This window comes from Orcinus orca, chromosome 1, assembly GCF_937001465.1.
Source record: "Orcinus orca chromosome 1, mOrcOrc1.1, whole genome shotgun sequence".
Classification (NCBI taxonomy): Eukaryota; Metazoa; Chordata; class Mammalia; order Artiodactyla; family Delphinidae; genus Orcinus; species Orcinus orca.
Window position 1 is genome coordinate 169,664,759 of NC_064559.1, and position 20,389 is coordinate 169,685,147.

The following is a 20,389-nucleotide window of genomic DNA, read 5'->3' on the forward strand; positions in this document are numbered from 1 at the left end:
GAATAGACTATAAAAACCTATCAGTTTAGGCATCCCTAAAGATACTGCTTATAAAGGCTTTTGCCAATTAAATTTTAATGTATTTGTTTTATTTTCAGTGGGTTACCCAAACCAAACTTTGGCCATTTAACGGATCCATTTGACACACCAGCATTTAACAAACTTTATAGAGGTTCGTGAACCAAAGGTTTAAAACTGTTTGAAATAACTTTAGCACATTCTCTAAAACTTAACTGAGGCTGCCAATTTTCTTTGAAAATGAGAATACAACAGAAAGTACAGCTGGATTGGAAAGGGAGTAGACAATGGAAATCCAACTAGTGACAGATAGCAGGCCACTAACTAGTAGCAGTTTCATTGGTTTGGCACCTTAATGCTACTTGAGTCTGTTACATGCTTTCTCCCTATTTTCTTCTTGTTCCCTTTCGTTCTTGGTTTTTTGTTTCTTTCCTATTTTGTTTTTATCTATATTCTGCTCTTTTTTGCCTTTAAAAGAGAAAAATAGAGGATGGGAAAACACTTTGGAAATAATTTCCTTTTATCTTCATTATAAAACCAATTTTTGTTAAATGAAGGCAGATTTAGTATAAAAAAAAAAAAATGGGTGGGGGGAGTTACCCTTAAATCTTACCATCCAGAGAAGTGGTTTTGGCAGATTTCCTTTTGAGTTTCTGTAGGTATATTTTCTTAATGTAGTTGAGATTATAAAATATATACACTCTATCTCTTGCTTATTTCATTTAATATTATATTTGTAATAACTGCCCAATGAGCCATCGCATGGTTATGCTATAACTTATTTAACAGTTTGCCCATAGTGAATATTGCAGAAACATTCCTAATTCACCATTTCTCTTTCTTTGCTCTTTTTATCATGGCAGATTTTTTTCTTTCTCCTAATTGCCTAGTTATTCCCTTCTTCTCCTTCACCCCATTGCCAGTCTCTTTCCTCTTCCCTTTCTCTGACCAATGACTTTTGTCACACTCTTTATCTGCTGCTGGCTTCATTTTATCTAAGCTGACTCTTCCCAGAGACAACTTATTTTTGGTTGTATTCTTCCTGGCTGTAGATTTTCTCTTCAAAGAATCGTAGAAGAATGGGAAGCACTGGGAAGAATCTTAGAGTTACTTCAGCCTACCCCACTCATCATACCATAACAGATTCAGAATGAGTTAAATGCAAGTGATTTTCTCAAGGTCGTATAAACACAGATAGCAAGATAGTAGTAGGGCTGGATTTCAGCCATGGGTCTCCTGACTCCTAGTCCTGTACCCGTTCTTGCAAGAAGGGATCCATCTTTAGGGGCTTGCCTATTTTCATAGTTCTTTTATCCATGCCTTCTCTATCTGTGAAACCAAATTGAAAAGAAATTTACAAAAATTGCATTATTCAAATTGGAAAATTGGCAACTTGAAATAATAATTGCATTATATTTAACTTTCCCATGCTTATTGGAGGATGAAATATATTGAATTTTAAAAAATTTCATGTAACATAGTATATATAAGTTATAGAGAAACACTTATATCTGTTCTTCTGAAAAATATTTTTGTTCAGTTGTTCCAATCAGAAAAATTCATGCTCTGACCATCACATGGGCACTTCCCCCTCAACAGCAACATTACAGGTAAGAGTTCAAAGGCAAATTTACTCCACTAGATACTGAGTGAGAATCATATTTTAAAAGCATACTAAATGGTTTAAATTTGGGCATTCCGGATTTATAAACACAGGTAACATGGTAAACTAGGACCTCACTACTCCTGGATTGTTCAAGCCTTTGCTATATATTTTAATGTCTTCTTGGGTATAAAAGCTAGAGTTTTCTTATAATTAGTTGCCTTTCCTGAGTCTTTGAAGTTAAGTATCTTAGTGTGAATGCTAACTTTTGTAATTATTTTATTTAGCACTTTGAGTACAAATATATGTTAGCTTATGATTTATTTGTCAGTGGTGGCCATTTAGTTCGATCTTGTCAAAAGTAAAGTTAAATAATTTTGAGCCTGAAATACAACTACAGCATAAATCTCAAGGACCTGCTTGAGTTGGGAATGAGTTAGGTCAGATTTTTAGAAATTAGGAAAACACTTCAATTTATTTATATAATTATTTTACATGAGCAATATACATGGGCTAAGAAGTTCCTTAAAGATAAGGATCAGTCAATGGCTACAAATGCTTTTCTCATTAGAAATAAATGCTAATGAACTGATAAAAATTTAACTTAAGTTTCTAAAACTAACCAACAAAACAAACCCAAGAAGAGACACACACAAGCAGAAGGAAAGAAAAGTAATGTGTATTGCTTTAAGCTCAGTAAAAAACGCTTTTAACAATGAAGTCCCATGAAGTTAACAAGAACAGTATGCCTCCAGTGAGAAAGCAGAGAACGTGTGTATTGTCTACTTACTTTTTTTTAGTGCAAGGATAATATAGGAAAAAGTAATGTCCATTGGTTGTATAGTTATGTTAGAGTATCCCAAAACGTGTTAAAATGATTATATGCATATTTAAAAGTTTATTCCGTTTGTTTTAAATTTATATTATAAGAGTAATATGCTTGTAAAATGTTGAGGACAAAAGAGTATTTAAGTAAAAGGTAAAACTCTGCTTCTCCTCTGTCCTCAAAGATATGCCCAACATTAATAGTTCCATATATATCCTTCAGACATTAAAATAATGAATATAAAACATGTCTTTTTTAATGGAAATTGAATTATACTATGTATACCATTTTTCCCATTTTTTGCATTTCTTGTTAATTAACAAAGCCTTGTTTATCTTCTGCCTGATTACTAAGGTAATTCATTGTAGAAATCTTGAAAACTACTGAAAAGTAGAAAAAAGTCATCCGTGATTCTGTTTTCCAAAGACTGTTACCATTTCTGTATGTTTTGATCCAGTTATTATTATTTTTTTAATGAACTGTATATTTGTTTTAACCTGATGCTTATCCCAAATATGTGAACTCCCACTAAATTAGCTTTTGGGGGAACGATTTTATATTTTTACAAAGAAGCAAGCGTTTCTCCCTCCAGAGTTACCAAATACAGTACAATTAGATTTGGTCACATGCAAATGTTATGTATTCAACTGGGTTCATTCTTTAACTGATTTGCTCCTCTATGTCAGTTTTAGGATAGATGAAATCTAAAATATGTCATTCATATTTTATGTTTTTTTTCAAATTCATATTTTAAACAATGACTTTTAAGAGTTTACTGAGTATAATTCTGTAAACTAAGTTTAAAATTTAAGAATGTTTAGATTTCCTAGCTTGATTTTTCTGTATATTTTTAGTAGGAATATATTCCCAAAATTATAGTAGAAGCCAGTGGGAAAAGATGATGTGAATAACACGTAAACAACTACTCAGACTATTGATGTATATTATTATATAAGATATTTTTTACACCTGTTATTGCATTTTCCTGAAAAGCCTATGAGTAAGTAGTTAGGCAAGTAGAGAGAAAAAGAAAATAGAGTGAGATTAAGTCTTTTGCTCAAGATCATGCACTTACTTACAGGAATAACTAAAACTACAAGCTAGATTTTCTGACCCATAAAGCAACACATTTCAGTTTACCACAGAGCCTGATGCAATGCCGAAAGCTTTTAAGGATACAGAATGATTCATATCTGCATCAGATTCTAAAATGATAAAGAATCTGTATTATTTCTATTTTGGGTGAAAAAATAATGAGAGATTTTACCATGAAAAGAAGTAAGATTGGTATCCAAAAGAAAAAGTAGTATCCAAAAGAATTCTTAAATTTTGGAATATTTGTACTTATTCAGTGATTTCAGATGAAAAGTTAAATTTCACCATGTTTTCTATTTTTATCTCGCTGCTGTCAAATTAATTATAGTTTCATATTTAGTAGAATTTATGTGAAAATAAGTTTGTAATCACATTCTCAAATATCAATCTCAGAAGTAAGATTTTCTAAAGTAAAATTAAGGTATTTGTACCTTAATTTTTAAAAATTTCTGACCTTAACTTTTTTTTTAAAGGGTGAAGCCGCTTCATTATATCTCTTGGCTGGTTGGACATGAAGGCAAAGGCAGCATTCTTTCTTACCTTAGAAAAAAGCAAGTATTTAATTAATAAGTATTTTCAGTGTAGCAATCTCTGAAAAATAATGGACAAGTGTTATATAACCCATTCTTTTCTTTTTTTGCTTTGTCTGCCAGGAAGCGTAGATTCAAATCTAATACTTAATTAAAGTCTCTTCATAACCTAGATTATTTTAATGGCCATATCATATTTGTATATTTCCTTGGAAGCCACCTTTTAGCCCATGTTGGAAGTATTATAGTTGTACACAAAATTTTTAAATTCATAAATAGAGTCCAGAATTACATGAAAGTTTAGCTCTAATCAAGAATTTGGATTTGAATAATAATGAAGTCAGTTATTTAAATGCTGTGGATCTCCAGGCTTTCGCAACCCAGAAGGTAGACTTTAATGAAAACTTCACTGGGCAGATAAATCATATAAATATGGGAGACTGTGAACAGTATATGCAGCCATGTTAGCAGTATGTTAGCCATGTTTCCTAAAGCATTTAAGCACTTGTTTAAGTTGCCTAGCCAAATAATAGAAATACAGCTTTAGAATCAGGACCAAAACACATTAAAGTAATTCCTTGCTTGATTTTTCTATACACTATTCAAGAATGGAAAGTAGATGAGAAATTTAAATAAGACTTTAAAATATTGATGTGTACTAGATTATTAAAAGAAAGCTGAGAGGGCAGGCTTATTAGAAAAATAATGAATGACGTTAAGTACATATATGCCTTACACAATGAATGTAATATCATTTGAGATTTGCATAACCTTTTTACCTTACTGAACTTTATTAGAATTTCAAGTTTTTCATTCTGGCCTCCTCTCTCCTTATTTTAGACTTTCAGGATTATTCTAGTTAGGAAAAGACACAGTCTTATTGCTTCTTTTTTAGATAACCTGTGCAGGTTAGCTGATGGTCTCAAAGAGCCCACTTAACATTCTAAGTAGGGAAGTATCTGAAGTGTTTTTTAAGGCTTCTCTTGGGAGATGGCTCAAAAAGGGATGCGAGAAATGCCTCCCAGGGGAATTCCCTGGAGGTCCCAGGGGTTGGGACTCCGCGCTTTCACTGCTGAGGACCTGGGTTGAATTCCTTGTCAGGGAACTAAGATCCTGCAAGCCTAGCAGGGCGGCTAAAAAAAAGAAAAAGGGAAATGCTTCCCAGCAAGCGTACTTTCAATATATTGTGAAGTATGAAGTATGAAGAACATACTTCACAATATATTAAAAGTATGCTTTGACAAAAAATTACTTTGTTCTCTTTGACAAAAAATTACTGTGGCTTCATGAAACTGATAATGTTTTACTATGTTGTAATATTAGTGTTTCCATTAAAGAAGTAAATACGGCCGTTATTTCCTTCTGATCATTCCTGTATGCAGTACAATTCCTTGGGAGGCTTTGTACTTTAAAAAAATTTGTACTTTTAAACTTACTGTTGGAAAGCATGTTTGCTTCAAAGCCTGGGCTTCCCAAATTTTACATAGAAAGCCTACCTATTTTGTTAATTTGAAGTATTTGTAGACTATCAATCCCAAGATATTGACTGGATTAATTTTTTCTCCTAACTGTAGGTGCTGGGCTCTTGCACTATTTGGTGGAAATGGTGAGACAGGATTTGAGCAAAATTCTACTTATTCAGTGTTCAGCATTTCTATTACATTGACTGATGAAGGTTATGAACATTTCTATGAGGTAAGTAATAAAAATGGAGGGTTTTTAAAATTATATAGATATCACTTTATGCAAAAGTATAATTAGATGTTTCATTTTTAGGTTGCTCATACCGTCTTCCAGTATTTAAAAATGCTGCAGAAGCTAGGCCCAGAAAAAAGGTAATATATACTTATAAGAGTCAATCCTAATATGTTTTAGCCTTCAGGCTACCAATAGACATGCGTTAGTCCTGCTTGGTGGTTTTCCAGGCATTTCTTGCTTAGTTTCCTTTACTTGTTCCATATCCTTAGTCCACTACATGTGAACGTATGTTAAAGATTTAGGTTTACGTGGACAGTCTGTTTATTTTTATACTTCTCTTTTCTTGATGACGATTCTAATGAGAAATTTAAATATGTCTTCTAATTATAATTTTCTTCTTTCACAGAATTTTTGAAGAGATTCAGAAAATTGAGGATAATGAATTTCATTACCAAGAACAGGTACTGGAAGTCAAATTCTTTTTGAATGTTATCTGTGACCAAGTTGAAACTGGTGTGGACATTGTTCCTCTTTTTGGAAGTGTCACTGGAGTTTTAATTCTGCCACTCTCTGTCATGTGAGTCTCAAGATGGCCTTGAGGTTTCTGAAAATTCACTCTTGTGTTTTTGAGTATTTATATTGAGTAACAGTGAGAGAATTAGGCAGATTGACACAGATCATGTTGTGTGACAATCATTCATCTATGTAGTCATTTCATATGTCTATCCCTTTAATCCCTTTGATAAACATTCATGGAGAGCTTGATATTTTGGGAATTCAAATATTGTGAAGACATTCTACAAGGTAATATGAAGTAATTACCATATATAATGTTAGAAATAGTGTGCTTTGTACTTTCAGGGTAAGGAAAGCATTTGCCTTGACTGGAATAGGACAGGGAAGCCTTCATGGATGTAGTAAATTTGAATTGAGTTCAGTATTAAAAAATGGATAAGGTTTAGATATTCTAAGCAATGGGAAGCACATTAAGTAAGGAACTCTGGGGTATTATGAAAAAGTGAATGATCCTACATGTCTGTGGCATAGGGTATATGAAAGCAAAGTTGAAAGGTAAGGAGTTTAGAGCAGGGTTTTTAAAAAACCCTTTTTGTGCCTTGGATCCCTTTGGAAATCTGTTGAATCCTATGGACCCCTCCTCAGAATATTATTTCACCTCTTCATCTTTTTAAACTCTCAGAAAAATCGCCCTAGTAGTACAATGATCAGTGGTATATCCCTCACCTAGATTTACCAGTTCTTAATATTTTGCCATATTTTCTTTCTCTCTCACACCTCTTCTTGTGTGTGTATGTATTTTTTTAAGATTTAATTACAGATATCATGATACTTCACCTCTCAATGTTTTTTAACATGTATCTGCTACAAACAAATGTATTCTCTTGCATAACCTCACTAAAATTGTGCTCAGGAAATTTAACATTAAAACAATACTGTTAAATATTTATTATGCAGCCCATAGAATAGTGGGTTTTTTGTTTTGTTTTTGTATTTTGTTTTTATTGAAGTATAGTTGATTTACGATATTGTGTTAGTTTCAGGTATACAGCAAAGTGATTCAGTGATACAAATGTATATATGTATATATTTTCAGATTATTTTCCAGTATAGGTTATTACAAGATATTGAATATAGTTCCCTGTGCTGTATAGTAAATCCTTGCTGCTTATCTATTTTATGTATAGTAATTGTATCTGTTAATCCCATACTCTTAATTTATCCCTCCCCCCATCCCTTTCTCTTTGGTAACTATAAATTTGTTTTCTATGTCTGAGGCTGTTTCTGTTTTGTATATAAATTTCATTTGTATTATTTTTTAGATTACACATATAAATGATATCATAATATTTGTCTTTATCTGACTTGCTTAGTATGATACTCTCTAGGTCCATCCATGTTGCTGCAAATGGCAATATTTTATTCTTTTTTTTATGGCTGAGTAATGCTCCACTCTGTGTGTGTGTGTGTGTGTGTGTGTGTCTGTGTGTGTATCTCATATTTTCTTAAATCACTCATCTGTTAATGGGCACTTGGGTTGCTTCCATGTCTTGGCTATTGTAAATAATGCTACTATGAACATTGGGGTGCATGTATCTTTTTAAATCAGAGTTTTCATCTTTTCAGATATATGCCAAGGAGTGGGATTGCTGGATCATATGGTAGCTCTATTTTTAGTTTTTTTAAAGGAAGCTCCATACTGTTTCTGTAATGGCTGCACCAATGTACATTCCCAGCAACAGAGTAGGAGGGTTCCCTTTCATAGAATAGTGTTTTTAAATGCATAAGATAAAATCCAGTAGGTTACAAAGGAATACTGAAATAAAGACTCAAAATAGTAAAAATTAGTAATATGGGTCTCTGTATCGATATATTAAATAACAAAGTCTAATGGTAGATCTAATAATTATTACAATTTTAAGTAGCAATGAATGTGCTATTTTTTCTTCTTAATAGTCATCCATTTTATACACATCAGTGTATACATGTCAATCCCAATCTCCCAATTCATCACACCACCCACCCACCCCCATCCCCGCCGCTTTCCCCCCTTGGTGTCCATACGTTTGTTCTCTACTTCTGTGTCTCAATTTTTGCTCTGCAAACCGGTTCATCTGTACCATTTTCTAGTTTCCACAGATATGCGTTAATATATGATATTTGTTTTTCTCTTTCTGACTTACTTCACTCTGTATGACAGTCTCTAGATGCATCCACATCTCTACAAATGACCCAATTTCGTTCCTTTTTATGGCTGAGTAATATTCCATTGTATATATGTACCACATCTTCTTTATCCATTCGTCTGTTGATGGGCATTTAGGTTGCTTCCATGACCTGGCTATTGTAAATAGAGCTGCAATGAACATTGTGGTACATGACTCTTTTTGAATTATGGTTTTCCCTGGGTATATGCCCAGTAGTGGGATTGCTGGGTCATATGGTAATTCTATTTTTAGTTTAGTAGTTCTCCATAGTGGCTGTATCAACTTAAATTCCCACCAACAGAGCAAGAGGGTTCCCTTTTCTCCACACCCTCTCCAGCATTTGTTGTTTGTAGATTTTCTGATGATACCCATTCTAACCGGTGTGAAGTGATACCTCATTGTAGTTGTGATTTGCATTTCTCTAACAGTTAGTGATGTTGAGCAGCTTTTCATGTGCCTCTTGGCCATCTGTATGTCTTCTTTGGAGAAATGTCTATTTACGTCTTCTGCCCATTTTTGGATTGGGTTGTTTGTCGTTTTTCCCTTGCTGTTTTCAATAATTTTTCTTTGTCTTTAATTTTTGCCAATTTGATTATTATGTCTCTTGGCGCGTTTCTCCCTGGGTTTACCCTGTATGGGACTCTCTGCACTTCCTGGACTTGGGTGGCTATATCCTTTCCCATGTTAGGGAAATTTTCGACTCTAATCTCTTCAAATATTTTCTTGGGTCCTTTCTCTCTCTCTCTTCCTTCTGGGACCCCTATAATGCGCATGTTGTTGCATTTAATGTTGTCCCAGAGGTCTCTTAGGCTGTCTTCATTTCTTTTCATTCTTTTTTCTTTATTCTGTTCTGCAGCAGTGAATTCCACCATTCTGTCTTCCAGGTCACTTATCTGTTCTTCTGCCTCAGTTATTCTGCTATTGATTCCTTCTAGTGTATTTTTCATTTCAGTTATTGTACGGTTCATCTCTGTTTGTTTGTTCTTTAATTCTTCTAGATCTTTGTTAAACATTTCTTGCACATTCTTGATCTTTGCCTCCATTCTTTTTCCGAGGTCCTGGATCATCTTCACTATCATTATTCTGAACTCTCTTTCTGGAAGGTTGCCTATCTCTTTCATTTAGTTGTTTTTCTGGGGTTTCATCTTGTTCCTTCATCTGGTACATAGCCCTCTGCCTTTTCATCTTGTCTGTGTTTCTGTGAATGTGGTTTTTGTTCCACAGGCTGCAGGATTGTAGTTCTTCTTGCTTCTGCTGTCTGCCCTCTGGTGTATTAGGCTATCTAAGAGGCTTGTGGAAGTTTCCTGATGGGAGGGACTGGTGGTGGGTAGAGCTGGCTGTTGCTCTGGTGGGCAGAGCTCAGTAAAATTTTAATCCGCTTGTCTGCTGATGGGTCGGCCTGGGTTCCCTCCCTTTTGGTTGTTTGGCCTGAGGTGACCCAACACTGGAGCCTAGCCAGGCTCTTTGGTGGAGCTAATGGCAGACTCTGGGAGGGCTCACACCAAGGAGTACTTCCCAGAACTTCTGCTGCCAGTGTCCTTGTCCTCACGGTGAGGCACAGCCACTCCCCGCCTCTGCAGGAGACCCACCAACAGGGTAGCATGTAGGTCTGGTTCAGTCTCCTGTGGGGTCACTGCTCCTTCCCCTGGGTTCCAGTGCACACACTACTTTGTGTGTGCCCTCCAAGAGTAGAGTTTCTGTTTCCCCCAGTCCTGTCAAAGTCTTGCAATCAAATCCTGCTAGGCTTCAAAGTCTGATTCTCTAGGAATTCCTCCTCCCGTTGCCAGACCCCCAGGTTTGGAAGCCTGACGTGGGGCTCAGAACCTTCACTCCAGTGGGTGGACTTCTGTGGTATAAGTGTTCTCCCGTTTGTGAGTCACCCACCCAGCAGTTATGGGATTTGATTTTATTGTGACTGTGCCCCTCCTACCATCTCATTGCGGCTTCTCCTTTGTCTTTGGATGTGGGGTATCTTTTTTGGTGAGTTCCAGTGTCTTCCTGTCGATAGTTGTTCAGCAGTTAGCTGTGATTCTGGTGTTCTTGAAAGAGGGAGGGAGAGCATGTCCTTCTACTCCGCCATCTTCTGAGTGTGCTATTTTGAGATATCTGCAACAGCTATATTGTGATTTCTATTGGTTATAGTCATAGATGCTGATAATACTGCTGTGGTTTGTTGCCTGTATATTTATAAATGAATAAAAATGCTAAGTTAGAGTTTAGTGAAAATAAATATGTAATTTCTTCCCAATCAAACTCATGCTTCCCGCCCTCCCTGAATTTGTCCACTGATATCTTGTGGGAAGTATCTGTAGGCCCTTAATTAAGAGCCCCCAATTTAGCACCAGTTCATAGAGCATCGTGAAATCTGCCTTTTTGGATCATCACCAGGGACAAATATCTACTATAATTTGAGAAGACTTAAGTACATGAGGACAAGGTCACAAAAACTATAAGCTTCCAGTTGCTATTGATTCCTATACAGTCTGCTGTATATGCTTGAAGTCATTTGAAATTGAAATCTTATTCTATGAAAACAGAGAGCTACTGTGTTTTATATTGGCCATTTGAGGGTCCTATAGACACTTCTCTTCTATAAATTGATTGATATGCATAGAACCCCCAAGTCCTGCCATCAACTTTAGCAGTACTGATTTTTTTCAGTGTTCTTATTAACTGTTGTGGCAACATGTGGGCAGAACAGTGGCAGGGAAAGAGTAGGAGTAAGAATTGTGGACTACAGCCATAACTAATACCCTTATTCCTTTTTGGGGGATTGGCTTTTTAGCATTAGCTGAGTTACATTTTCTTTCTGCCCTTCTAGTTTCTTCTTAGCAAGACATTTCAAGATACCTTTTTTATAGCTCGCCATTTTGTAGCTCATTTTTTTTTTTTTTTTACCTTTAGCACAGTATTCATGAATGCTTGTCTTGATTTTAAAACATGAGCCCAAAACATTTTAGACTAAAACCTAATCAGTACAAAGAGCAAATCAGAAAGGTTCATATCTTTGTTTGAACTGCTAAATTTTAACTCAAGTAGCTCAGCTTATTTCAGCTTTTATATATTTCTGTTTTAACAAAGTTGACATATCTCCTCTTCAGATATTTTTCTTGTCTTCATCAGTAAAGGCAAATAGGAATGCTCTTTCAGACTATTCAAGCCAGTCTTTTTTAATTAAAAAAAATTTTTAAGTAATTTTTATTTCACATGGTAACTTGGACTCAATATACCTTATAAATCAGCTACTTGAACTAGAGAAAAGCTGTTTAAGTGTCTTTCTATACGCAGAGAAACAGGAATAATGTAATAATAATGGAAGGCAGTGAGAGTGGCAGTAAACAAAAAAATTAGAAGATAGATAATAACAAGTGTTGGAGATGTAGAGAAATTGGAACTCTCATACATTGTGGGTGGGAGTGTAAAATGGTACAGCTGCTTTGGAAAACAGTTTGACAGTTCCTTAAAAAGTTAAGCATAGAGATACCATATAAGCCTGCAGTTCCATCTCTAGGTATACACCCAAGAGAATTGAAAACCTATGTCCACACAAATACTTGTACACTGGTGTTCACAGCAGCATTATTCATTATAGCCAAAAAGGGGAAACAATCCAAATGTCCTTCAATGAGTGAATGGTTAAACAAAATGTAGAATTTGCATACTGTGGAATATTATTCAGCATAAAAAGTAATGAAGTACGGATTCATTCTACAACATGGATGAACCTTGAAAATATGCTAAGTGAAAGAAGCAAGACACAACAGGTCACATATTATATGATTCCATTTATCTGGATATGAAATATCCAGAATAGGTAAATCTGTAGAGCCAGAGCACAGATTGATGGTTGTTTTCAGTGGCTGGGAGGTGTGGGTAACAGGGAGCAACTGCTTACTGGGTATGGAAGTTTCCTTTTGGGCTGATGAAAATACTCTGGAACTAGATAGAGGTGATGCCTGTACAACTTTATAAATATACTGAAAACCACTGAGTTATATACTTTATTATACATTTTATTTTATTTTTAATTGTATACTTTAAAAGTGTGGATTTTATGGTATGTGAATTATATCTTAAAAAAAATTAAAGGATAGCATTTAAGTGTTTTTTTTTTTTTTCCTAGTACTTTGTCCATTGCCTTGGCACCAAAGATCTACTTTTAGCCAGGGTCCTGTTTTCTCATAGGAAATATTTTGAATCACTCAATTTTGTAGCAAGCTGAATAGAACAGTTAACTTACAAAAATAAGTGGCTGGTGAAAATAACTGGTTAAAAAATTTAGAACAGAGTAGAGGGAGTCATTTTAAACAATAATAGCACTTGAAAGAGTGGGAGATAAGTGAAATAGGCAAGGAAGATTAAGAGGTACAAACTTCCAGCTGTAAAATAAATGTCATGGGGATGTAATGTATAGCATAGGGAATATAGTCAATAATGCTGTAATAACTTTGTAAGGTGACAGATGGTAAATAGACTTGCTGTGGTGATCATTTTGTAATATATAAAAATATGGAATCACTATGTTGTACACCTAAAACTAATATAATGTTATAAGTCAATTATACTTCAAAAAAAAAGGTACCTTAACCTCCACACACACACACACACACACACACACACACACACACAACACAAAATAGTAGCACTTTAGTGACTAATAAACTTGATTCAGGAATGTTTCCTGAGGTGGAGCAAAAAAAGGTAACAATGAATCTTTCCATACTTTTTCCATATTCTATCTGAATGTGATAATGTAGTAGGTAGCATATACCTATGATCTCTAATTTGATGTATGCATGTCTCATTTCTCCTCCATGAATGTAGTAACCTTCACTTCTGTTCTGTCTTCTGTTAGATGAGAGAACAGCCCAGATTGTCTAGGGAAGGACTGGGCAGTATGGTATTTTGGGAAAGAGTGTTCACTGCTATGTTAAGAGGCCCAAGCTCTAGTGTCTACTCACCTATCACTTATTGTGTGATCTGGGGCAAGTCACCTAATCAATCTGAGTACATTTCCTCATTCTAAAATGTAGGAATGGAGCCACTTGGTGTCTAAAGGACCTGTCAGTTTTAAGATTCTGTGCATTTGGGTACTCAGTAAATATCAATACTTGAATTGGTTGCTTTCCTCTGGAAAAGTATTTCCATTTCATAGGTTAGTGAACTTTCTGTCATTATTTCAGTTTTAAATTGAGATAATATACTGATTAATTTAACCACTTATAGCAAGACTTATGTAATGACACATTTTGATTTCTGTTGATATATTGATTTTGATTTATGCTTACAAATAGTTTTTAGGTGATAGTGCTGTAGTGATAAAATGATGAAGACCCTGTCTTTAGGGACTTCATAGTCATGTGGGGCACTTGACATGTAAACAGACCTTTAAAGTTCAGTGTTGTAATTTCTTCGATGAAGACGCTGTGATGTGATTAGAGCCTCGTGTGTTGTAGGGCTCAGTATGGGGGATTGGAGGGGTGTTAGGTTAAGCTACTTTAGTTCTCTGGCTAAATTTTTTGTAGAATTCTGAGCATCAGATTCTTAAGCTGCAGTTACATCTGGTTGTATCTGTTGGAAGCTTTTGGTTTCATTGTTAAAAAAAGAGATAGGGGCTTCCCTGGTGGCGCAGTGGTTGGGAGTCTGCCTGCCAATGCAGGGGACGCGGGGTTCGTGCCCCGGCCGGGAAGATCCCACGTGCCGCGGAGCGGCTGGGCCCGTGAGCCATGGCCGCTGAGCCTGCGCGTCCGGAGCCTGTGCTCCGCAACGGGAGAGGCCCGCGTACCGCAAAAAAAAAAAAAAAAAAAAAAAAAAGAGAGATAACTATTAATATTTTGTGGCACATTAAGGATAATAATGGAGAATTTCTGGTGTGAAATAATCTTACCTCTTTACAGACAGATCCAGTTGAGTATGTGGAAAACATGTGTGAAAACATGCAGCTGTACCCACTACAGGACTTTCTCACTGGAGATCAGCTTCTTTTTGAATACAAGCCAGAAGTAAGGAGGTTTCCATTTCTAAAATTTACTTTTAGAGAAAGAGGAGGGTGAGAAAGTACATAGAGGTACTTAAGAACTGTGGGAATGGAGAAAACTTGGTTATGTTTAGTCAAGTTTTTTGTTTGTTTAAACAGAAGAAATATCAGTAGTTTTGTGGGTAATTTTTCCTGATTCTTGTATATGACTGTGGTTTAATATGAGGAGAAAACCAAGTCCTCTTCTTAGGTACTATTCCCACTGTTTTTCAAGTGTTGAAACATCTACTAACATAAAGTCATTAAGAATTATGTACTTTAGATGCTAAACATACTTGTTTAGCTTGCCTTTTAATTCTGTTGGACACCCTGGACAATTAAATTTTAATCATTTTGAGAATATGTACAAGAAAAATATGATTCCCTGAATTCAAAATATATGACTTAGGGATAATAAATATTACACATAAATAAATAGTTGGTCAGGTCTTTGCTCCACTAGTCCTGGGAAATAAGTCATTTCGCTCCATATAGGGTAGCAGTTCTCAACCAGGGTGATTTTGCCCCCATGGGATATTTGTCAATGCTTGGGTACATTTCAGTTGTCATAGCTGGAGAGTGCTCTTGGCATCTAGTGGGTAGAAGCCAGAGATGCTGCTAAACATTCTACAATGCAGAAGATGGCACTCCACAACTAAGAATTATCTGGCCCAAAGTGTTAATAGTGCCAAGGTTGACAGACTTTGATATAGGGTATTCTAAAACTACTGATTTTAAAGGGGATGGGGAAAGGTAAAGGAAGAAGCAGTAACCATACATTCTTGTCATTTCTCTAGGATGGTTGTGCCCAGGGGTCCAAGTATTTTTTTCTGAACCACTATTTGTTGTTTTTTTCTCAAAGAGATGGTGTTGAAGTGCTAGTTAGGGTTTCAAATCTAACCCACAAAAATCTTATGTTTAGTCCTTATCATAGCTGAAGGATTATTGAAGGAGGCCCTACCTTGGGATCATTTTACTGATTCTTGTGTATGAGGTAGTATAATACATAGCAGTTAAGAGCATAGTTTTTGGAATTATGAACAAACTTGGTTAGAACTCCACTTTTGCCACTTCTAGGTGTGTTGTTCTGTGCAGATTATAGAATCTTTAACCTGAACAAATTATTTAAACTTTAACCTCTGAGGCTGAGTGCTTTCTGTAAAATGGGTATACCTTAGGGTTGTTTTTAGGATTAAATAAAATAATGTATGTTAAACACTACCTAGCACATAGTAAAAGCTTAGTAAATGGTAACTCTTTTCACTGCTAGTCCTCTTATTATGTAGGATTTGAGATGAGTGCTGTTTAAGCATTCTGAAGAAACATGTTAGAAACAGCTGATAGACTAATGTAGTTTTGTAAATTAGGGTGTTCATGGACTATAGACAGATAGTTTCATGAGCATCAAGATGCTAGGATCTTGAGGTGCCTAACATAATGTGGCTTTGCCTTTTTAATAGAGATGTATTAGGTTAAAGTTATAATTGTTTTGTATGTGTCTCCCCACTCCCCCTTCACCCCTGCCCCTAATTAGGTCATTGCTGAAGCCCTTAATCAGCTAGTTCCTCAAAAGGCAAATCTTGTTCTACTGTCTGGTGCTAATGAGGGAAAATGTGACCTCAAGGAGAAATGGTTTGGGACTCAGTATAGTATGGAAGGTAAAATATTTTAAAATTGTCCTACATTTAGGTATATGATTCACCTGGGAAGTTTTTTCCTTAATAATTTGTCTGATAGTTCCTGTGGGAAGAACTTACGTATTTTTTTCAGTAGTTTACTTTGAAATGAAAATTATTTATACTGCTTTGCAGAAAATTATTTTCTGCAATGTTTATGTCTGTATTTATTAGCTAGTGAGAAAATCCTATTGTATTGGTAGTTTGGGGGCAGACTTTTGACTGTGTTTTAAAAAGTGCTCCTCAAACTTCAATGTACATATGTATCACCTGGAGGTCTTATTAAAATACAGATTAGGATTCAGTAGCTCTGGAATAGGGCCTGCAATTCTGCATTTCTAACAAAGTTCCCAGATGATAACAATGCTGCTGAGACTGCACATTGAGTAGCAGGAGTCTAGAAAGCCTGGATATGTCACTCACAGCTTTTCTGAGAAAAGAGAATTGATTTGTGAAGGCCAGTTGTTGACTGGTTTGTTATTAATAGAACTCTGATCATTTGTTCTTTATTGGATCAGTTTGTCTTTCATCTCTACAGATATTGAAAACTCTTGGGCTGAACTGTGGGAGAGTAATTTTGAATTAAATCCAGATCTTCATCTTCCAGCGGAAAACAAGTACATAGGTCAGTAAAATAGCAATCATTTTACATAATCCATCCATGTCTAATATTAAAACAAATAGCACCTCTGTAGTATATTTTACAAAGTATCATTTGAATTCATATTTGAGTTTCCCAGTTATCTCTGGGATAAGCATTACAGTTCTTACTTTTCCAAATGAGAAAACTGCTGCTCAAAAAAGCAAAGTGACTTGTCCTGGATCTTCAGTTGGTGAATGCAGGAAACAGGACTTAAACATAATCCTGAGACTTTTTCTTGTCTATGATAGCTGATCCTTTCATGTGAGTCTCTGTAGGAATTGCCATTATCTTGTCCAATTGTTCTAGTGTTTTTCAAACTACAGGTTGCAACCCATTAGAGGGTTGTGAAATCAATGTAATGGGTTTTGAGGTCAGTGTAATGAGTTGTGAAAGCACTAAAAAAAATCAGAGTAGAAAATAGCAAAATGTTTCACTGAATAAAGAAAGGGTATTATTTTAAGAACTTTTGTTCTCAGTAGGTATATGTGTGTGTTATCTGTCTGCTAGCTTGCAATGGAAAACAGTTCTAACTGTGAGAAAGTCACTGGTCTAGGACAAAGGTTACAGTTGTATATAACTAATTTTACTCAGAATACCATTTTTCCCAGCAATTCCATTCCTAGGTATATACCCTAAAGAATTAAAAACAGGTATTCAACCAAATACATGTACATACACTTTCATAGCAGCATTATATACAAAAGCCAAAAGGTAGAACCAGCCAGTGTCCATAATGAATGAATGGATAAACAAATTATGGTATATACATACAATGGAGTATTATTCTGTCATTAAAAGAAATGAAGTACTGATACATGCTATAACATGGATGAACCTTGAAAACATTATGCTAAGTGAAAGAAGACAGACACAAGGGGTCACATATTGTATGATTCCTGTTACATGAAATATCTAGAACAGGTAAATCCATAGAGACAGAACTCAGACTGATGGTTGCCAGTGGCTGGGGGGAGTGGGTAATGGAGAGTGACTGCTTAATGGGTATAGAGGTTTCCTTTGGGGCTGATGAAAATGTTTTGAAACTAGAAAGAAATGGTAGTTGCACAACATTGTGAGTGTACTAAATTCCCCTGAATTGTTCACTTTAAAATGGTTAATTTTATGTTATATATGAATCTAACCTCAGGAAAAAAAATGCTTTTATACAAAAATTCTTGCATATTTTAGATAATTCAGTTCTGCATCTTTAACTTTAAGTATCTAAACAACCCTTTTTTTTTTTAAGTAAATATAGCCAGTACGTTTTTTTTAATTCTTAAGTTAGCTATTTCGCACCTGAGTGTTGATGAAACAATTTATGTTTCATTAACTTAAAGGACAAATTTGACGTTGTTTGAGCAGAACTATTTTGTTAACTTTTAAAAACTCTGTAAGTTTGGTAAAAGACATTCTCATTCAAGAATGCATTCATTCATAAATTGGTTTATACAACTATTCTGACCAAAGGTCCCTTTCAGTTAAGATTGTCTCTGAGAAAGAGAATGAAGCTGAATATGGAGAGATCAGAATCAACTCTTGGGAAATTACATCTTCAGAGTTCATTTAGTTTAAGGCCAAGAGGACTTTCTTTTTAGTATTGTTCTAATAATTTATTGTATTTCAGCATTTGAATTTGACTTATGTTTGCCACAAAGAAAACTGACTTACACTTCCCAAACCAGGAACAGATTGGTGGCAATCCTGTTGAGATAACTGAATGATTTATTACCTTTCACTTTTGTTAGCCACAGATTTCATGTTGAAGGCTTTTGATTGTCCAGAGACCGAATACCCTGTTAAAATTGTGAATACTCCACAAGGTTGCCTATGGTATAAGAAAGACAACAAATTCAAAATCCCCAAAGGTAAAATATTTCCCTCCTTAATAATAGTGAAATAAGTATAACAAATCTTTTTCCACTTTCTAGCAACCTTTTCCCTCTGTGTCTATCACCTCCCTCTCTTTCCCCTTCCCCTTCTACTTGAAGACCTTTTCTAGGCTTATCTATCAGATCCATACTGTGCTCCTGTGCTATCACAGAAATTCTTATGGACATTATAGATTCCAGGATTCAAGCCTAAAATGAAATTATTTTTGGATATTTTTCTTTCAGTTATATGAAAGCAGAGCCAGGTGTTTGGCCATCCTAGGGAATAGGTGGTGTTTTTTGAACATTATTGTTAAAAAGAAAGTAAGAGTAGCTGAAAGAAATTATTCTTAGATACAATAGATAGCTGAGTCCAGCATTACAAATGTGAAATATCCTCTCTCTGTCTCCCTCTACTATTTTGCTTTTCAGCGTAAAGGAAGCATAGTATATAGTTAAACAGACTCTAAAGCTCTTATCTTCAACACGGTAGCCCAAACTGTGTTGCTTTTTTATTTTCTGTTCTTGTGCATGGCATTGGAATTTACTGAAGCAACTTGGAATCAAAGGCTGAGTGCTCTTGGCTGCCATTTAACCCAAATCCCTAACCTTAACACAACTGGACTAGTTCTGAGGGATTCTTGAGTTCACTGGGAAGGTGTTTACTCAATTTTTCTTGAACAGATTATAAGAGTGTCTAAAAATGTTCGTAACATTTATTCAGCTTCCTTGGAAAGGCGCTGCTATAACTTTCTGTGAGCATTGGGATTTTTCCCTTAATGTTCTTGACATGTATACCCCTGTAAGCATTTTTCCTGACCAAAGCTATTGATAATAAGAGTATTCTTAGGCCTCTCTGCATATCTGTCTATATATCTGGTCTTCCCGTAGATTAAAGTGTACCTTCTGGACACTATTTGGAATGGTAAATAATACTTTCTAAGAACCCTTAAGGATAAAAATGTAATGAGGATTTAAGGATTAGTGGTTTGTTTCAGAATTTTTAAAACAACATAATATTAGGGGAAAATAGCAGATGTATTAAATATTTGAGGCCTCTGGCCTATATTTTCTTATTTAGGGTCTTTTTTCTTTCAGCATATATACGTTTCCATCTGATCTCACCTTTGATACAGAAGTCTGCAGCAAAGTAAGAAATTGTCCTCTTTTCTGGAAAATATTTTTTTTATTATTGGAAGACTATTTTGTTTGTTTATTTCTGAATCATTTTATCATTTTTCTCTGTCAGACTTGAGCTATGCTCCTCATTTATGTGTTTTTATGTGCCCCAAACAAATTATTTGTATCAATACTAATCACTAAGATGGAATTGTGGCTGCTCCATCTCCAGCACCCATTTGTAAAACATGCTGACAGTTTAGGCTAGTCATAGAATTACTGGATTGAGAAAGTTCCTTAGAGATGAGTTTGGGTCAGCTTCCAGTCTGTAATGAGGACTAATGGATCTGTTGACCTGTATTTAGAGATTATTTATAATCAGATTCCTGTATTTATAATCAGATTCCTGCCAAGGAATCTGATTATACTTTGTTCTTAGCAAATTACTTACATGTTTATGTAGGTTGTGGGAGGTCAGAGAGCCTAAAATGTACCTGAATCATAGGAGGTGCTCAGGAAACGTTAGTATACTTCTTCCTTTCTTTTGCCACTTAACCTGTAAAATCCAGCCTTA

At 35.2% G+C, this 20,389-nt stretch overlaps 1 protein-coding gene across 5 annotated transcripts in view; it reads left to right on the forward strand.

Moving 5' to 3' along the window:
- Positions 1-20,389, forward strand: part of NRDC (nardilysin convertase) — a 92,006-nt gene that overhangs the window by 56,348 nt on the left and 15,269 nt on the right. For 4 of the 5 annotated variants that reach the window (XM_049700054.1, XM_033435532.2, XM_033435531.2 and 1 more), the window contains 11 exons: positions 99-172; positions 1,559-1,628; positions 4,016-4,093; positions 5,647-5,767; positions 5,849-5,907; positions 6,177-6,231; positions 14,391-14,495; positions 16,044-16,167; positions 16,724-16,810; positions 18,574-18,693; positions 19,795-19,846. In XM_049700054.1, coding sequence (XP_049556011.1) covers positions 99-172; positions 1,559-1,628; positions 4,016-4,093; positions 5,647-5,767; positions 5,849-5,907; positions 6,177-6,231; positions 14,391-14,495; positions 16,044-16,167; positions 16,724-16,810; positions 18,574-18,693; positions 19,795-19,846 — 945 coding nt within the window. The remainder of the gene's footprint in view (positions 1-98; positions 173-1,558; positions 1,629-4,015; positions 4,094-5,646; positions 5,768-5,848; positions 5,908-6,176; positions 6,232-14,390; positions 14,496-16,043; positions 16,168-16,723; positions 16,811-18,573; positions 18,694-19,794; positions 19,847-20,389) is intronic. The other variant, XM_033435533.2, reaches the window with a different exon arrangement.